Here is a 17038-nt window from a genome sequence, read left to right as displayed (position 1 = left end):
TGCAGAAGTCTGACTAAGAGTTACAGAAATCACCTGACTGAAGTGATTGACTCAAAAGGTTGTGCAACAAAATATAAATTAAAATTTTAAGAAGTTAAGGGTACCATCATTTTTTCTGTTGTTTGTTTTTTAAATACTTCTGTTGAAACAAAATTCAAGAGCAATGTCTGATTTTTCGTGTGTACATCTCAAGCAGATCTACATTTGATGGTTAACCCTGCATGTAGCAGCAGTTTAAGACTGCTAACAAACATGTTCTTCATAAATTATATTCATAAATAAAGTTAAAATTAGGCACATTATGTACAACACAACACTGCAACTTTTATGCAGATGTGCCAAATATATAAAAAAATATATAGAAAGTCACATTGTGTGTGTACTTTGAGTATGGCAAGCCTCTGTGGGGGCATCAACGTCTTGTATTAAATCGTGAATGCTGTGCAAGGTACACGCCAACAGCCTCATCCTTGTTGATCTTCTGTAGGGATCTGGAAAGTGGCGCAGGTGCAGAGGAGGACAGAACTGTGCTGTGCTCTCATAGAGCCTGTGGTGACCTGGTGTATTCGACTCTCAGAGACTCCATGAGGGCTGATGCATATGCTGGGGGAAGGATAAAAAATTTAGATCACATTCACTGACTCAATTATATGTAGGAACTGACTGAAGCTGCTAACCATATGATGGCTTTTCCTTGACAGGGCGAACTACCCAGCCACCTTTGCGAAACCGTGGGTAGCGAACCGCATAATACACCTCACCATCACTGGTTTGAGCAACTTCTCTGCAACCATTGCTGTTGAAATGCAAAGCTGCCAAGAGAAGTCTGTAGTAAAAAGTAGAAAGTCACAAGTTGTCCGTGTGAATAAATCCAAAAGTAAAAACATCATGTAGAAAATTTGAATACCCAATTTTTCTTGTGTAGTGACCTAGGGCAATGTTACAGAACAAAGTATTCAAATAGAATAAATCATTCACCGCTGACAGGGTACACCAAGCTAAAACTCATGCAGTCGAATACAACATACCTGCAATAAATTGTACCTATAGTTTTAGCCGTACTCATTCTTTCACAATCACATACTTAACTGCTGTACATCCCAAGGAAGGAGAAGCCAGTGTGCTTTGGTGCAAAGTGCAGGATGAGGGAGTGGAAGGCCTCCAGTGAAAAGGTTTGATGCTGTGGGGACAACTGCCGAACATCCTTTACCAGTGCTGTTCTTGTAGCTACATGTTCCAGTTTTATTGCTACAGTTGATCCTGCTTAAACACAAATTTTGTTCTGATGATGAGGCAAGACTGTATAATCATTATTAGCTGTGATTTGTATTACATTTATGTTTATTATTTTTTTTTTATCTTAAAAGCACCTCTTAAAATCACAAGTAAGCACATTGAACAATGAAGATTCAATATGTTGTACCTGGTTCCAGCCACTGCTTGTTCCTTGCTTCTCCCTCCAGAGGTGGATGTGCACAGCTGAGAAACGCTGGTGTGCCATGTTCGTGGATGTCCTGAACATGGTTGACCATGCTTTTCCACTTGGCCTCCATCACATCTGGATCTCCATCAGGAGTGGAAGCAGCAGCCCAGTAAAGGTGGTTTATAACAGCTGGCCTCCACAGCTTCAGATCTTCACACTATCTCTCCTTTGAAGCAGCATCCAAAGCTTTCCCTACACCTGTTTCAAAACAGAAACACAAAATGTAAAAAACAAATAACAAACCAACAAAAACAGTGTGATTATAGACAACCCAAAGATAACTACATTCATCAAGAAACATACTTTTGACAATATGCCAAATGTCAAAGAAATGACGGGTTCCTTTTGGGCACAGCTCCTCCCGCACCCACTTAGCAACCTAAACCAGGGGATACAACACATTAAAAAGATTTTTTATTTAATTTTAGCTTCAAACAGAGTCATCAACAAGATTTTCAATGGACACTGGTACATTCTGTTCTTGCTCATCTTTACCTGTCGATTTCTGTCCGTGATGAGGGCTGACACATGCATATGTTGCTCATCAAGAAACCTTACGCTGCGCTTAAGACCCTCTAGCTCACACCAGCTACTATTTGGGACCTCTGAGCTCTGTGTAAAACATTAAGCGATGTCATTATCTTGCACTACACAAGTGGTTCATGTGTCTGATAATGTTAACTTACCTGGACAAGTTGAAGATCTAACACCTTGTTGATTCTGTCCTCAATCAAGGAGTATGTGCCATATTTGGCACAATGGCCAGGGGAGTCTGACCTACAAATTACAAAAACAGTTCAATTCAGACATGTAAGCACAAAATCTGATATATTAAATTATATCAATCTGTTTTGAACTGCTTTCTATATTGATATAAGTAGAGGTGTGCTACCTGCAGTCACCAGACAGGATCAATCCACCCCCCATCTCATTCAGGTCTTTGATGATCCCTGCCTGTTCATTCTGCCACGCCTGCACAATCTTGGGACTGTGTAAAGGCGTTGATGGCGAAAGAAGGTGCTGGTGCTGATGCTCTGAAGCCCGAACAGCTTCAGCATCCTGATCGTCTGGGTAGCCATGCAACCTGAAAAGTGGATGGCTCCACTCAGTAACAGGTTGCAGGCTGGTATATTTCGGTGCAGCATGGGCTGGTTCTGCCAGAAATGCTGATACCCACATGCGGCACAGACCTGAGAGACATTTGTGAAAGGCAGAAAATTACCAATCTATGCCTTAACAAAAAAGTATATAAACAGACCTAGACATACAAATATATATACAAGTTATGATACAACTTAGTTTTCCATCTGAAATCACACAAAAAGTCTTACCTGCTTTATTTTTACATAAGGTTCCCTCCTGAGTCTCAATGTTTCCTTGAGTTTCCCCACAACAGGCTGGGCAGTTGGTAAAGAGAGACATCAGCTGGCTTTTGCACACAATGAACTTGTCAGCAGCCCTGAATAAAGAAAATCACCTATTATTTTGCACTGATGACACAATTTGGTCATACACATAATCTAAAATAAAAAAAAAGTCTTACTTGAGGTCATGGTGAGAGTCCTGCAGAGGCGGATTTGAGAGTTCCTCATCAGATGAGTCACTTCTCATTTCTTCCTCTGGGATCCATGACATGTCTCCAGCAGCTACCATTAAAACAGAGGACAATTCATCATCGCTGTGCACAGGACTGGGCAGTGGAGTAGATGTTTGTTTCTCAGAGCTTTCTGTCTGAGTTCCCACACTGACCATCTTGGGCTGTGCCTGGACAGCTAGAATAAAAAGAGGTCCTTCTTTATATAATTGTGTAATTTCATACATTCAGTGGCTGGTTTACTAGATGCCCCTGTCCAACCTGCAATCCCATACAACAGTTCTGTCACAGAATGTGTTCACTCAATCATGTGTTAAAAAAGGAGGTCAGATAGTGTTGGAATTGTACCAACCTGCATTATACAGAAAGATTTTCATTTTTTCCCCCTCAAACATTGTACATAAATGGCATATACAATTACTTCTATGTATGAGTCATGTTACACTACCTGATGAACGATGAAAAGGTCTGAGGTTGCACTGTGAGCCACAGTGAAGTGCAGATGACTGAGGACCCGGTGGAGGGAAAGCCTCTTGCTCTGTGTCCACTTGCGCTGCAGCAGCAGAAATGGCTGTCATCTCTCCCGCCTCATCACTGCCAATGTCTCCTAAATCCTTCAAAAAATAAATGCGTGCAAACAGGGTCACTGGGCTGTAACTAAATCTGACGGTTGTAAAATTAGCAAACCAAGTGTCTTTGCATAAGACAGGTTCTATAAAAATGTTTTTTAAAAAAACGTTAGCTAGCGTTAGCTGGCATTGCTTGCTTATTAGCTTGGGAGTTGAAAGCTAGCTGCACTCCTCTATAACAACCTATACATGTCACAGTGCTTCTCATGAATTAAATCATTATGTTGAGTAAGTAGGTAGTTAACAAATGTTAGAAACAAGACTTATAGTGCACAGTTCGCGTTTACGCCAAGCTGAGTCTCTGCCTGATCCGTGACCGTGTCTCCCGCCGGCAAAAGCACCAGCAGCTGCTGCTGACAGCGGTCCGGATGAAGCTGTGGGAACCGAAGGCACCGCACCGGGGGTGAGTCGCACCTGGTTCGGCATCCCACGTTGAACTCCAACAGGTCGCTTGGATGATAATCCTCCGGTCTGAAGTGAGCACCACACACGACCGCGTTTTTCGTAGCTGACGCAGAGGAGAAGTCCCGTCTCTTCAGCTGCACAAAACGGACCCAGGCACGGAAGATAGCACCGTTTTTTTTCCTGTTAGGAAACCGGTGGACTCGGTGTCCTGACAGGCTGGAGTTTGTGCAACCTCCACAAACGCATAATTTACCATGTTGATAGTAAATTAACGCAATCCAAAACTACTGACAACACACTGACTCACTACAACACAACCGCTCTGACTGACAACGTACCTACTCCCACACTGAGCTATGGCAGCTGCTAGCATATAACTCCCTCTCGTTACGTAATATGACGCGATGTTGAAAAAAAAGCGGTTTTTGGCGCTTTGCTCAAAACTGTTTTTTGGTTAAATATCTCCCCTAAGGTATTGAATGACATTTAAAATCCTCAATCAACTTTTCAAAAGGTAATTTTTGGACCAGATTACACATGCATTTGGTAAAAAATGTAACCTGCAATATGCTCTTTAAACTACATGTAGTTGAACTACATAGCTAACTACAATTTGCTGTAACATGCTGGTAGTTAAACTACATTGATATTTTGTGCTGCGTCAAGTAATTCAACTACTACTACTACTGTTTTTTTGTAGTTTAACTTCTCAATTTACAAACTAAACTTTTTGCCAATGACATGAAATATTTAATATATATATATATATATATATATATATATATACATATATATATATATATATATATATATATATATATAGATATAGATATATATATAGATATAGATATATATACCAAAAATGTCAGCTTTTGTTCTTTAAATATAAAACTTGAGTTGAGAGGCATATTTCTGCTGGCATGTGAATTTTTTGTAGGCTATTATATTTTGTTTCATATACACCATATGTTGATTTATTTAACGCTGAGTTAAATGAGTATAATGAGTATAAGTAGTTGCTAAAGCGTCTTTTTTTAGCAGTAGTTTTACAAACTACATTTCTCCAGGGGTAGCTACTGCCAGGCTGAACTACATGTAGTTTTACAAGCTACGCTTGCAAAGTAGCTTCCCCAACACTGAACATTACAAATAGGACCCCAGTTCAACATGGACTGAACATAAGACCATAGTAGCTTTAAAGATTCAACTCATATGTCCTCCTAACTCTTTGCCTTTTCTTTTCTTGGTACCCTGCCACTCCTCAGGTGCGTAACACAGCCACTTCTGCAGTGCATCCTTGCATTGCAATTCTGTCAACTTGCAGTCAAATTGACAAGCAGCCACTGAATCAAAAAGAAAGGAAAAAAAAGGGTTATAAAGTTGTAAAATTAAAAGTGACATAAATGTCCGGTTGTCCTTTTTAGTGTACTAGATTTTCAGGCAGACTTGAATATCTTCCACAGAATAGCTGCTGCATGACTACATGACTTCCTTAACCCGGCAATGCACTAGCAGCTGCCTGTCTCCACGACTCCACTTTCCTTCAGCATTATCCACACTGTATGTTAAGCTTGACTGATGCTGTGGCTGGGCTCTACTGCTGCCTTCAGAAATATAAACTCGCTGTGTTTCTTCAACAGTACTTTCCCTATTTTGTTACTGTGCAGGTAGTTGTATGCTTCTGTGCTTTTGTAACTGAGTAATTCTCCGCCATCAACACCTTCAGAAAATATAAGATAATTAACTTTGTCCATGTAGCTAACGCCAGCCATTGCTTCATGTCATCTACCCAATCCGTGAGAATTGACGGGTGAGGCACTGTGACAACTGTCCTCACGACTTTTTAAAACATCCATACTGTGTATCCACCTCTGATTTCTGTCAATTTTGTCGCTTTCTTTGTGTTAAAATCCGTTTTTTAGAGCAATCATGACAGCTATGCTAGGGTAAACACACACTAGCGAGTTCAACCAGTTCAATCGGAAGAGCAAAACCGACTACCGCTATGAACCATGGCTAAACTTGCAAAGTCAGGAATAAGGTGGATAAATAAACAAACTGCTTCACCGGGGTGCTGGATACAACATTGCTTATGTAACTATTAAAAACGCTAATAAATCTTTTATATACACAAATAAATAAAATACGTTTTAATCACGAAACTCGCTAGCAAAATGGCGGACATATATGTTAGCTAGCATGCTAGCAAATATTATTATATTATATGCATTGCTAATTCAAGCAACAGTCTCCGGACTAAGTTGCCACGGCACGGCAATAATTCACAAAGTTAACATTTAGTCAAACGATGACAGTCATATGATGGTATCTGAATGCATAATGTATTATATTAGGACTTACCAGTGCCATTATTACCATTTACCACTTACCATTATTAGCTAGCATGCTAGCGAATGATAATGCTATCAAGCTACAACCTCCGGACTTCAGTTTACACGGCACGGCAACAATACACAAAGTTAACATTTAGTCAAATGATGACAGTCAGGTGATGGTATCAATGGGACAATAAATTATATTCCCTAAGGACTTACCAGTTTGGCTCACACACAGAAGGACGAGGTTTATCTGCTCTCTGTGCCCACTTGCAAGTACCCAAATTCCTGCCACAGTTTGAGCTGAAGTCCTGTGAGATCTCGCTGCTCCCCCCGTTCCCTCCTCTCCTCCCCGCACCCCATCAGAATCATTGAAACAATGTGGATTCATTGTAGGGCATTTCAACATGAAAATCATCATCTATACTACATTGATTCAACAACAGTTTTTCAAACGTTGAAATGGGAACTGTAATTAAACATTAAATCAACATAGATTTTTCAACCTCAACCAAAAATAACCAATCTCACCAAAATCCAACATTGAATTAATGTCTTTTGCTATCCAGTTCGCCCATTGTTAATACACTGTAGCAGTCATGTTGTTTTGGGAATTTTGATATATGTCGGAGTCACTGGCCAACAAACTTTTCATTTCATAGGTATGTGGATGTGTTAGCTATAAAGTCATTACATTACATTACAAAGAGCATTATAAAAAGGTAACCAATCTTTCACAATACTTTCTTGTGCTAAAGCAAGCAGTGGCACTCACTCTGTACACCAATGTTAATACAGTTAAAAGATAAAAAAAAAAATACTAATAATAATGCTAATACATGATTGTCTTACTGTCAACAAATCCAATGAGATGGCCAAAACCAATAAAGAACGTATCCTACTAACAAGTATCTTGTGTGGGGAGATATTTGAGACTGGCAAACTTGTTTCTGTTGTAATTTTCTGATGTGACTGTAAAGTCGAAAGATATATAGTTAAACACAGTGGTCCAACCTGACATGTCCTAGTTCCTGTAGTGTGTTGCTTTGCTAGCGTCTTTGATATCTACCCAGCAGCGACATTTCTCACTAAATGCTAGTTTGGGCAACTCAAGCTTTCATTTTCTATTCATCAAGGTGAAGCTTCTGCATCAGCACTGCTGTTCTACTGGATAGCATTCAGTGCTACAGGTTGGTCAGGATACTGTGTAATGCCCTCTGGTCCAGTCATATGGGTATAGTCATGTGATTTGTTTCTCCATCTCAGCAGCAACCTCTAATGAGTCTAGCTGTCAGAGACTCATTGATTTCTTCTACACTGCCCCAGAGGCTGCTGGTCCCTGTACTTCAATGCTTCATGATGGGCCGGAGCCGCTCTGTGGCCCAGAGTGGCCTACTGTCACAGCCAATGCTCAGGGACTATCTGACGAATTCTCCTGTCGCTTTAATTATGCAGCCATTCACTCAGCGACTCACTCAGTCTCTCAGTGTGTCCAAGGTTTATAGTTAGAGGACTGCACCGAGAGAGAATAGACATGAGGGAGACTTAGGCTTAGTTTAATGTTGGTTGGAATGATATTGGTTGCTTGTCAGTAGCCATTTTTAGACAGGGCACCAAGCCGCCAATCTGCCCATCCTTTTGGCGGTTCGGTCCGCGGTTTTAGACAGAGGCCGGCAAATTGGGGGTCTGTTTTGGTCTGCCGATTATCCGCCTTGGAGGGTACACTTATTTCCACCTCGCCTGCTATCTAAAAATGAGGCGGCAATGTGCCGGCCTCTGCGTGAGGTGGGCGGAGGTGTCCATGACGTGCACTGTTGTGCGACTCATAGCCGGGGAGTTTTAAAACCAGGAAACAGCTGATCACAGCAGTCAGTCCATCACTTCATCCGCGGACATTAAGATGAGCAACTGAACAGCCGCTGAGATCCAGGAGATGCTAGTGTCTCCTCGGTCTCTGTAGCTGCTTGTTGTTGTGTCGGCAAGCTAAGACCGGTCGCTACTTTCAAATTAAAAGCCCCCCGCTAAGAACCCAGTTCTAAACTCCAATGGGGTGCAATGTAAAGCTCTTATTTTGAAGTCAAATTTCGTTGTCATTGTTCACAGCCCAACTTCGAGCTTCACATCACGTCACATGTTTACGCCTACCCCAGAGGCGGCTTTTGGAGAAGGAGGAATATTACGAATATTAGAAAGACAGGCTGGCACTTTGCCGTCCTTACCTTGGAGCAAATGTGCCGCCTTTTATATCTAAAAAGGGCTAGTATTACAAGGGTGTGGTGACATTTGGTCAGTGTAGCTGAATGTGAAAGGGCAGATAAAGAAGGCAGTCCTTGAAATGAGGGGGTTATAGCAAATATCCTGATGAAAGATAACCTTATGATTCCTTATGGTGGTGCTGGAGGCCAGGCTTGTGCAGCCAGAGTCACTACATCATTAGATAATGTTTGTTAGGGGCCGTCCACACAGGCCAAAACGATCTTTTTTTTTCTCCGTCGTCCTCGTCATCGTTTTAAGAATATTTGCGTCCACACAGATCCACTTAAAACGACCGAAAACGCTGTAGTTCATATTCCAGGCCTCTAGGTGGCGCTTGACATTCACCAAAAACGGAGAAGAAGACACAGAGCATGCGCATTAAGCTTGCGAGCTGTAAACAAACAGACAGTAGACGGAGAAACCGAACACAACAAGAAGAAGATGGCTAGTGCAAGGAAACCAGAATCGTTTGTGTGGACCGTTAATGAGGTCGGACTGCTGCTGCGACTCACACTCAACTACAAGGCGAGTAAGTTGCAAGAAAGGCTCAACATCTTCTGCGGCACAAACATGAGCATGTAGTCCGCCATTGTTGTTGTTGTTGTTATGAGACGTCGCGGGTGGGGCAATGGCGTCATCATTTTGGAAAGTATGCAGATTCGCCGTCCACATTAAAACGGGAGGGCTGCGTTTACGGATTTCTCCACCCTGAGATCCGTTTTCAAAAAAGTGCCTTTTCAGGCGCTGCGTTTTCAGGATCCGTATGGACGGCCGGCCAAAAGGATGCAATACGTGTGAGTTTTCGAAAAAAAAACATTGTCGTCTGGACGGGGCCTTAGATGTTAAGGGCCCGGCACAGTAGGCTCTGGTTTGTCTGGGGTTAGAAGCAAAGAGGTGCTGCATGTTGTAAAAGAACAAACAAGGTATGCTGTGTTAATCAGTGAGCTTTAGAAGTGTTGGTAGGTACATTTTTTTACTTAGAATTCCATGTTTTTCCTTTCCTCCATCATCGCCCGGACACAGACAGCAAAACAAACAATCAGTCATTTTTTTATTTGCAAATAAATCGGGTAGGCTATAACTTTGTAATTCATCACACACTTAATGAGGTCTACTTGTGTTCAGCAGGACAAAAGTCAAATGGTTGAACATTATTTATTTAATTTTTTTATATTTTTATATTTATATTGTTATTTTTTGCACAGATTGTTCAAACACATTTCAACCTACAGGCTCATATTTCACATGGCTTATTATTATGTATGATTCCACCTAGCAAGACAAAACAAAGAGCTGTGATAGCTGTGTTTCTGACTGCTAACGCTCCTGTGGACGTTTGTGTGTGGGCAGAGCCATGCACTGCTGGCTGATGGTAGTACTGGAGCTGGATGTTGGCAGCGCTCCAGGTAGATGGAGGCTGATGGAGGCTGATCGACGCCTCGGCGTGCTGAAATATTGATTCAGAAAGCTAAAGCACCCTCGGGCCATGGGCTGCATTTGGACAATACATGCAGAAGAGTGTAAAAGTTCAAGCCCTGCATCTGTGGAAAGTGTTAAATCTGACTAACGAAAGGTTTGGTTGAGTGTCAACTCAAAAATTCTTTTCTTGTAGGCCCCCTCCATTTGCATTTCTCACTCTGTCAGGTCTTGTGAGATGTTCTACTGACATCTTAATATATATATCATTCACAAAGAGCCATGCAGAGGTTACTGTCAGCCATTTTCTCTAGCTTGATGCCAAACTAAAATGTAAACCCAGGTTGAAAAGCTCTGAATTACTTTTGTCTCTAAAGGCAGAAAGTTCTCCAAGCACTTATCTATTGCCTAGAGTTACTCACCCTTAAGGGAATACAGTAGTGACACTCGCAGTGCTCCCACAATCATTAAGTGAACAAGGTGAAGAGTTTTAACATAAGCTTTAGGTGTATGTTTAAACTTTGAACCAGGCTTTCTGGGCTCCCCTTCTTCCAGTCTTTATGCTAATTTAAGCTAATTATATCCTGACCTCAGCTCTGCTACAGATGAGAATTTCTTATCCATCTTCTCATCTTACTCTAAGACCCGAGATAAAAAACAAAGCAAAGATGTATTCTTCACACAATGTCAATTATTCTAAAGTGTCAAGCTCACCCAAATTCAATAAATAAACTATCCTGTAAAATCTGACAAAGTGACTTTATTTTACTATTATCTGCAAATTACCAAGAAAAGTAAACTAGTCATTTCAATCTGTTAGAACTTTTTAGCTTGTGCAACTTACATTTTTTTAGTCTATTCAAATTAATACTTCTGAGAAAATCTGTTTTTCAAATTTTAAAGTAGGGGCAACTTCAAACATTTACAGTGGGCACTCAGTAGAGCACATACCTCTGCCAAAACCCAACAGTCCACTCTTATTTAATCACTGGTTAGCCCTGTATCACTCTAAATTTCAAACTACCCATTACTACTTAACAGTCATTTAATCTCACCAGATCTAGGCATCAATTTGTACACACTCATAGACACCAGCCCCCTAAATACACCTCATTTTCAGATGTAGCCCTGGCTAAAATACATTTAGACATTTGGAGATAAATAATTAATGTAGACACATCAGCCTTTAAATAGTCCTTACATTTTTTTTTTATATGGGTAAAACATTGATATGAATAAAGTTTAAACATGTTATGAAGAAATATAAGCATCTTAATTTGTATAGTTCAAAAGTTAAACTTTTTAGTTCATGCAAAGTAGCATAGTTTGTTTGAAATGTACCGGAGTCAGTGGGCCTGCACATATATACGTAGACACCTCATTGACCATACGTTGACGTCGCCACCATATTGGATGTGTCAGCTCTGCCCCGTGAACTAATACAAATTAATGGCGTGAACTTTATAAAGCGCCCAAGTGCTGTAAATTAATGCCTCTCATTTACACATCAAATATGGCATCGTCGTCGATGCATCACAGCAACGGGCCAACCCACTCAATGAGTCTATGTATATATGTCTATGAGGGTGCACATGTATTCAGCCTTATAGTCTAACTTGCTTTACAACCTAATATATCAATCTTGTGTTTTCTTCATTTTAACTGGATTGTCCTAGAACAAACAGCCACTGGACTGTTGGACTGCTGTTTTCTTCTGAGCGGGTTTTCATGTGCGACATCCAATATCCTGTTCCCCATACCTATTTGGGTGAGGCAGAAATCTACAAACACTGGGCAAATCCAACCAAACTATCTGAATATTGAGAAACCACTAGAGTAAAGAGATAAAAACGCTTGTTGAGGGGCTAATCACCCCTTTGAGGAGCTGCTGAGCCACCTCAGAATTGAACTCATTCTGCATTTCACTGGAGTTTTTGTTTTCCACTGTCTAAATGCAGTTTCGATTCACCAAGAAGATAATTATGTGATAATTATGAGATAATTCAGATTGTGATTCAAATCAGAGGGAGCTGGGTTTTTCAGACACAGCAATTAGATAGCATGTGTTCTTGTGCCTCTGTGTGTCTGTGTGTATTCCTCTGAGTCCATATACATATGCGAGGCCCTTGAGTGTGTGGGTGTTTGTGTGTATGCGTGTGTGTGTGTGTGTTGGGGGGGGGTGTTAGCTGACATGTTCTCAGTAGGAGAGCTGTGAGCGGGACTTCGTGTGTCTTTCACTGGGAAAACCAGTGTGCCTTTGATTCATTTTTTAATAGGCCCCTGCAGCTCGCTGCATCCCACTGCCTGTTCCCTGCTTATTTTTTTTTTCTTTTACCCTCTCTCCTCTGCATCTCTTCATTGAAGTTTTTTTTTTCTTTAAGTCAATACACTTACCACTCCTTTCCTCCGCCTCTTCTTTGTTATGGCATCTAAACCGACATGTACTCTGTGGTAGCCTGCGTAGTGCTTTGTGCCCTGTGTGTGATGCGTTCATTTCAAACTGAATAGTGAAATGTCACAAGTCTTGCTCCTCTGTGTTGGAGCTCAGCTGGGTATGTAAATGACAAGAGCTCAGCAAAGTATAGGCAGGAGTCGTGGCGGTGCCACAATGTCTTCATTTGCAAGCGAGTCAAAGACGCCAGCCCGCACTCATATTCCTGCATCTTCTCTGAGGCAGCAAAGACAGAGTGGGAGGAGGAGGGAGGCAGCCAGCCCATCATGTACCACTCGTCCTACTTCTTCTGTCATCACCCTCTCATCCTCTTTTTTTCTTGTTTCTCGCAGTGTCTTACGCCTACGCCAGAAGTATGCTGTCTTTTCTTGCACAACCTCCATGCTGTCTTTCTGCATATAAACAAACAAACATCCAAAGTGCATTATAGGAACTGTGCTGTATGTACATGCTGTGCCGCATGCTGCTAAAGGGCACGTCACGCCAACTTAGCCTCATCAGAGTGACACTGACATCCCAGCACCTCCTTCAACTACTACTACGTCAACTATAACCCCCACCCTGTAGTCACTGGAGGCGATGTGGCACCCAGCATGGCCAGTAAACCCCCAGTCCCACCCCCCCATGCGCTTTGCTGGGTGCTGTCTAGTCATATTGCCTTGGCGGAGCCCTCGTCTCAGCCGGCTCCTTCCCCGCGGGAGACTGCGAGATGCTCTAACCTTTGTTTAGGAATCTAAGCTGAATCTGTCCTTTCTATTTTCTTCTTTTACCCTGTTCTGGATTCCGCCGCTGCATCCCCAGGTGATTCCCAGGATTTTTGTGTTTCTTTTTAAGTCCACCATTTACAGGGTTTACTTGGATCACTGCGACAGCTGTGTCTCAAGGGAAATCTGACATTTGCCAACCTTGTTTGAAAAGAAGAAAGAAGCCTTGTAAGCTGCCTTGTAAGTTGGCAAACAGTCAGAAACTCTGGCCTATGTATCAGAATCAGAATCAGAATCAGAAACAGATTTATTGCCAAGAAGGATTTTACACCAACACAAATTTGTCGTGGTGAGGAAGGTGCATATTTTTAAGACAATAAACAATAAACAATAAACAAACAGTGACTATGATATATACAATATAAACAAACAGAGACATAAAGTGTGAGATGATTTCCCGATACACTATCGGGAAATCACCCGTAAATTCTAATAAATAATGAGTAAATTACCATTTATGCATTTTATGCAAGTTGAGACCACTAAATGGGCCTGAGATAAAGGAGAACCTCTGTTTACTGCAGAAAATACACACACAATTGTCTGTGAACCTCATGTAAATGTCAGGGCTGTACTGTGGCTCTCTTCCTCACTACAAACAGACTTTTCATGCCAGACATACCAGGTGAATGGGCCATTTTTGCAAATTTTGCAAATAATGCAAATAATATTTCATATCATGGTTAGAGCCTTGATTATTTCCCCCCTAATCGCCAAGACCTAAAGTTACAGCTATAACATTTAAAAACAGTGTTCTGTGTTTACCATGTGTGAAATTAATTTCCGTTTTTTTTATTTTCCCCTCGATATTTGGTCATATCAATTTTTCTATATGGCATATACACAGAATGCATATTCTTATGCTCAGGTTGTTTTAGAAAAAAAGTATGTAAAATATTTGATTGTACCTCACAGGGTTGAGGATTTATAATAAAATAAAAAAGAAGAAAATTGAAGAATATTCCATAGACCTCGAGGTAAAAGCATGATTTTAACAAACTTTAAATTTTTTTTATATATATAAATTTTATTTATATATAGTCTATATTTTGGTGTGTTTCTTGTATTGCACTGACTGGAGCAGCACTTTGAATTTTGTCATGTTGATGCACTGTGTTAATATGATGACAATAAAGCAATCAAATCAAATGAACTGTTTTACCTTGCTTTTCTCTGTCTTATATTGTGTTGTGTGAAACATCTTGTGATCTTTTACCCGTGAAAAATGCTTTGTAAGTAAACTTTATTATTGTAATTATAATCATTGCATGTTATGCAATTGTCAGGAGGAGGTGATATAGATGGAGAGGAGAGAGAGCAGGGTGGAGAGAGCCCTGTGGAGTTTGGAGGGAGAGGTGAACTAGGTGAGAATGTGGACAGATATTTAAGACTTCATGATAGTGCTAAAAACATTATACGAAATAGTATTTGTATTTGTATTAGCACATGAAAGATATAAAAAACAGCATATTAAAAAGTGGAACAACAACAAAAAACATATTGTAACATAACTGTAATAACTGTAATTGTCAGTTCAACAAGGGAGGGAGAGTGATGAAGAGAGCGAGGACAGAGGGAGCGAGCAAGCAGAACAAGGTACATAGCTAACATTGTTATATTGGTAAAACAGTAAAAAGGACATCATTATTCCTTCTACATACTATCTATTTTCAATACAAGGAGAAAGAGAAGAGTCTCTGCCAGGAGAAGAGAGAGGTCAGGCCAGAAACGGAGATGAAGAAGGGATAGAGAGAGAGCAGCTTACAGGCAACCAAGCTGAAGCAACAGGCAGTCAGGAATGTGACTTAGGGAAGAAAGATACTGGTCCTAAGCAGACAAAGCTGTCTCAGTACCCACACTATCAGTTTGGTTTACAGAAAAGGGCCTTCCAACCAAAGTGGTTCCAGAGTTTCAGATGGCTAGAGTACTCACCTAGAAGAAATGCTGCCTTCTGTTTTGCTTGTCGCGTGTTTGGTAAAAATCTCAGACAGACTGAATTTGTGAGTAGTGGAGTCAGGAACTGGAAAAAGGCACTGCATATGTTTAAAAAACATGAAACAACTCAGTCCCATATAGACAGCGTAGTTTGTTGGGACAGCTACAAGGCCAGCCAGTCACAAGGCAATGTTGTACAGCAGATAGAAAAAGCAAGTGCCACTGAAATAACTGAAAGAAGGGAGTACCTGAAACGTGTAGTGGCGGTGACCTGCATGTTAGGAAAGCAAGGAATAGCATTCAGAGGTCATGATGAAAAAACTGACAGTGAGAATAAGGGGAACTTTATAGAGTGCATGGAACTGCTGATGCAGTTTGACCCATTTTTGCAGACACATACACCCCCATCAAACACTACATACCTCTCAAAGGCCTCTCAGAATGAGATGATAGAGTGTTATTCAAAGGAAGTTACTGAAACTATTGTCCGTGAGATGAAGGAGTCAGGGATGTATGCCATTATGGCTGATGAAGCTAGGGACTCAAAGACAGAACAGTTGGCACTCTGTGTGAGATATATTGTGGAGGGTACAGTGAAGGAGAGGTTTCTAGGCCTTACTGAGTTGAAAGAATTTGGTGCCAAAGCCATATGTGCTGCAATCGAGAAAGAACTGGTCGACAGAGGGATTGACCAGCTGAAATGTGTAGCACAGACTTATGATGGGGCGGCAGTCATGAGTGGGGCAAGTGGGGGGGTACAAGCCTATTTTCAGAACAAACACCCCGAAGCAATATATGTCCATTGTTACGCACATGAGTTAAATCTTGTCCTGTGTCACACATGCAGAGCCATTTCTGAGGCAGCAGAGCTTTTCAATGTGCTGCAAAGTGTCCACTCCTTTTTCAGTGCCTCACTTGTAAATCACCACAAGTTTGTAGAGACTCAACAGAAGTTAGGACTAAGAGAATGTGAACTTGTGCAGTTGTCAGAAACACGCTGGGCGTGCCAGGTTCGTTCAGTGAATGCAGTCCTTGAGAATTTCCTTGCCATCACTGAATGTCTCTCTTCCATCAACACACCTCTGGCAGTGGGGTTGAAGGCAAAACTCAGCAACTTCCACATGGTGTATTTGTTGCATGTTTTCCAGGTGCTCCTGTCTGTAATGGCAGGTTTCCACAGATACCTCCAGAAAGAGGCTATTGACCTTGCCGACGCCGCGACACACAAAAATGCTGTGACTGACTCCCTTAAGGAGAAGCGCAGCAATGCCACTGCTGTTGAACTTCATGCCAGAACAAAAGCATTTTGTGAGGCAGACCAGGTAGCCATCCCAGAGCCATGGATGCATAAGAGAAAGCACATGGAGGGATATGTTGTTGAGTCGACTTGTGGGGCAGGCAGTGCAGTCTGTGGTTCTTCAGAGTCAGACGAACTCAAAAGGAAATTGTTATTTCCTTGTGTGGACAGAATGATCTCTAACTACAGAGACGTTTCTCTGGTGTGAATGAAGAGCTGCTTAAAGGCATTCAAGCATGCAGTCCAACCTCAGATGTCTTCCTGTGCGAGCCATATTTGTCTGGACTAGCACTACATTACCACATTGACCTTAAATCAGAGGAAGTGATGGTTGCCAGTAATTATCTGAGACGCAAGAGAGAGGCTGGTGAAATCGAAGACATGCTTACGGTGTACAACCTACTGGATGTAGACATGTTTCCTTCACTGAAAGCAGTTTTCCAGGTTGCCTTGACCATACCAGTGAGCAGC

The 17038-nt window shown here is 41.4% G+C and overlaps 1 protein-coding gene across 1 annotated transcript; it reads right to left on the bottom strand.

The window, feature by feature from the left end:
• Positions 1–983: 983 nt before the first annotated feature.
• LOC115584434 (uncharacterized) lies at positions 984–4205 on the bottom strand. Its single transcript, XM_030421852.1, has 10 exons — positions 4121–4205; positions 3526–3691; positions 3027–3129; positions 2815–2942; positions 2376–2673; positions 2170–2260; positions 1979–2095; positions 1787–1862; positions 1424–1681; positions 984–1260 (listed from the first exon to the last, which is right to left on the bottom strand). Exons 1-9 carry the CDS (start codon positions 4130–4132, stop codon positions 1641–1643), a joined length of 1032 nt encoding a protein of 343 aa, XP_030277712.1. The 5' UTR covers positions 4133–4205; the 3' UTR covers positions 984–1260; positions 1424–1640.
• Between the last annotated feature and the right edge of the window lie 12833 nt (positions 4206–17038).

This window comes from Sparus aurata, chromosome 7 (genome assembly GCF_900880675.1).
Source record: "Sparus aurata chromosome 7, fSpaAur1.1, whole genome shotgun sequence".
Taxonomy (NCBI): Eukaryota; Metazoa; Chordata; class Actinopteri; order Spariformes; family Sparidae; genus Sparus; species Sparus aurata.
Note: the sequence above shows the minus strand (reverse complement) of the source record. Positions and strands in the feature narration are given on the sequence as shown.

Excerpts from the sequence above, each read along its gene's own strand:
- LOC115584434 (XM_030421852.1), bottom strand. Across the intron at positions 2,943-3,026 it reads GACTCTCACCATGACCTCAA|GGCTGCTGACAAGTTCATTG; the intron begins GTAAGACTTTTT and ends TTCTTTATTCAG. Across the intron at positions 1,682-1,786 it reads CATTTGGCATATTGTCAAAA|GTGTAGGGAAAGCTTTGGAT; the intron begins GTATGTTTCTTG and ends GTTTTGAAACAG.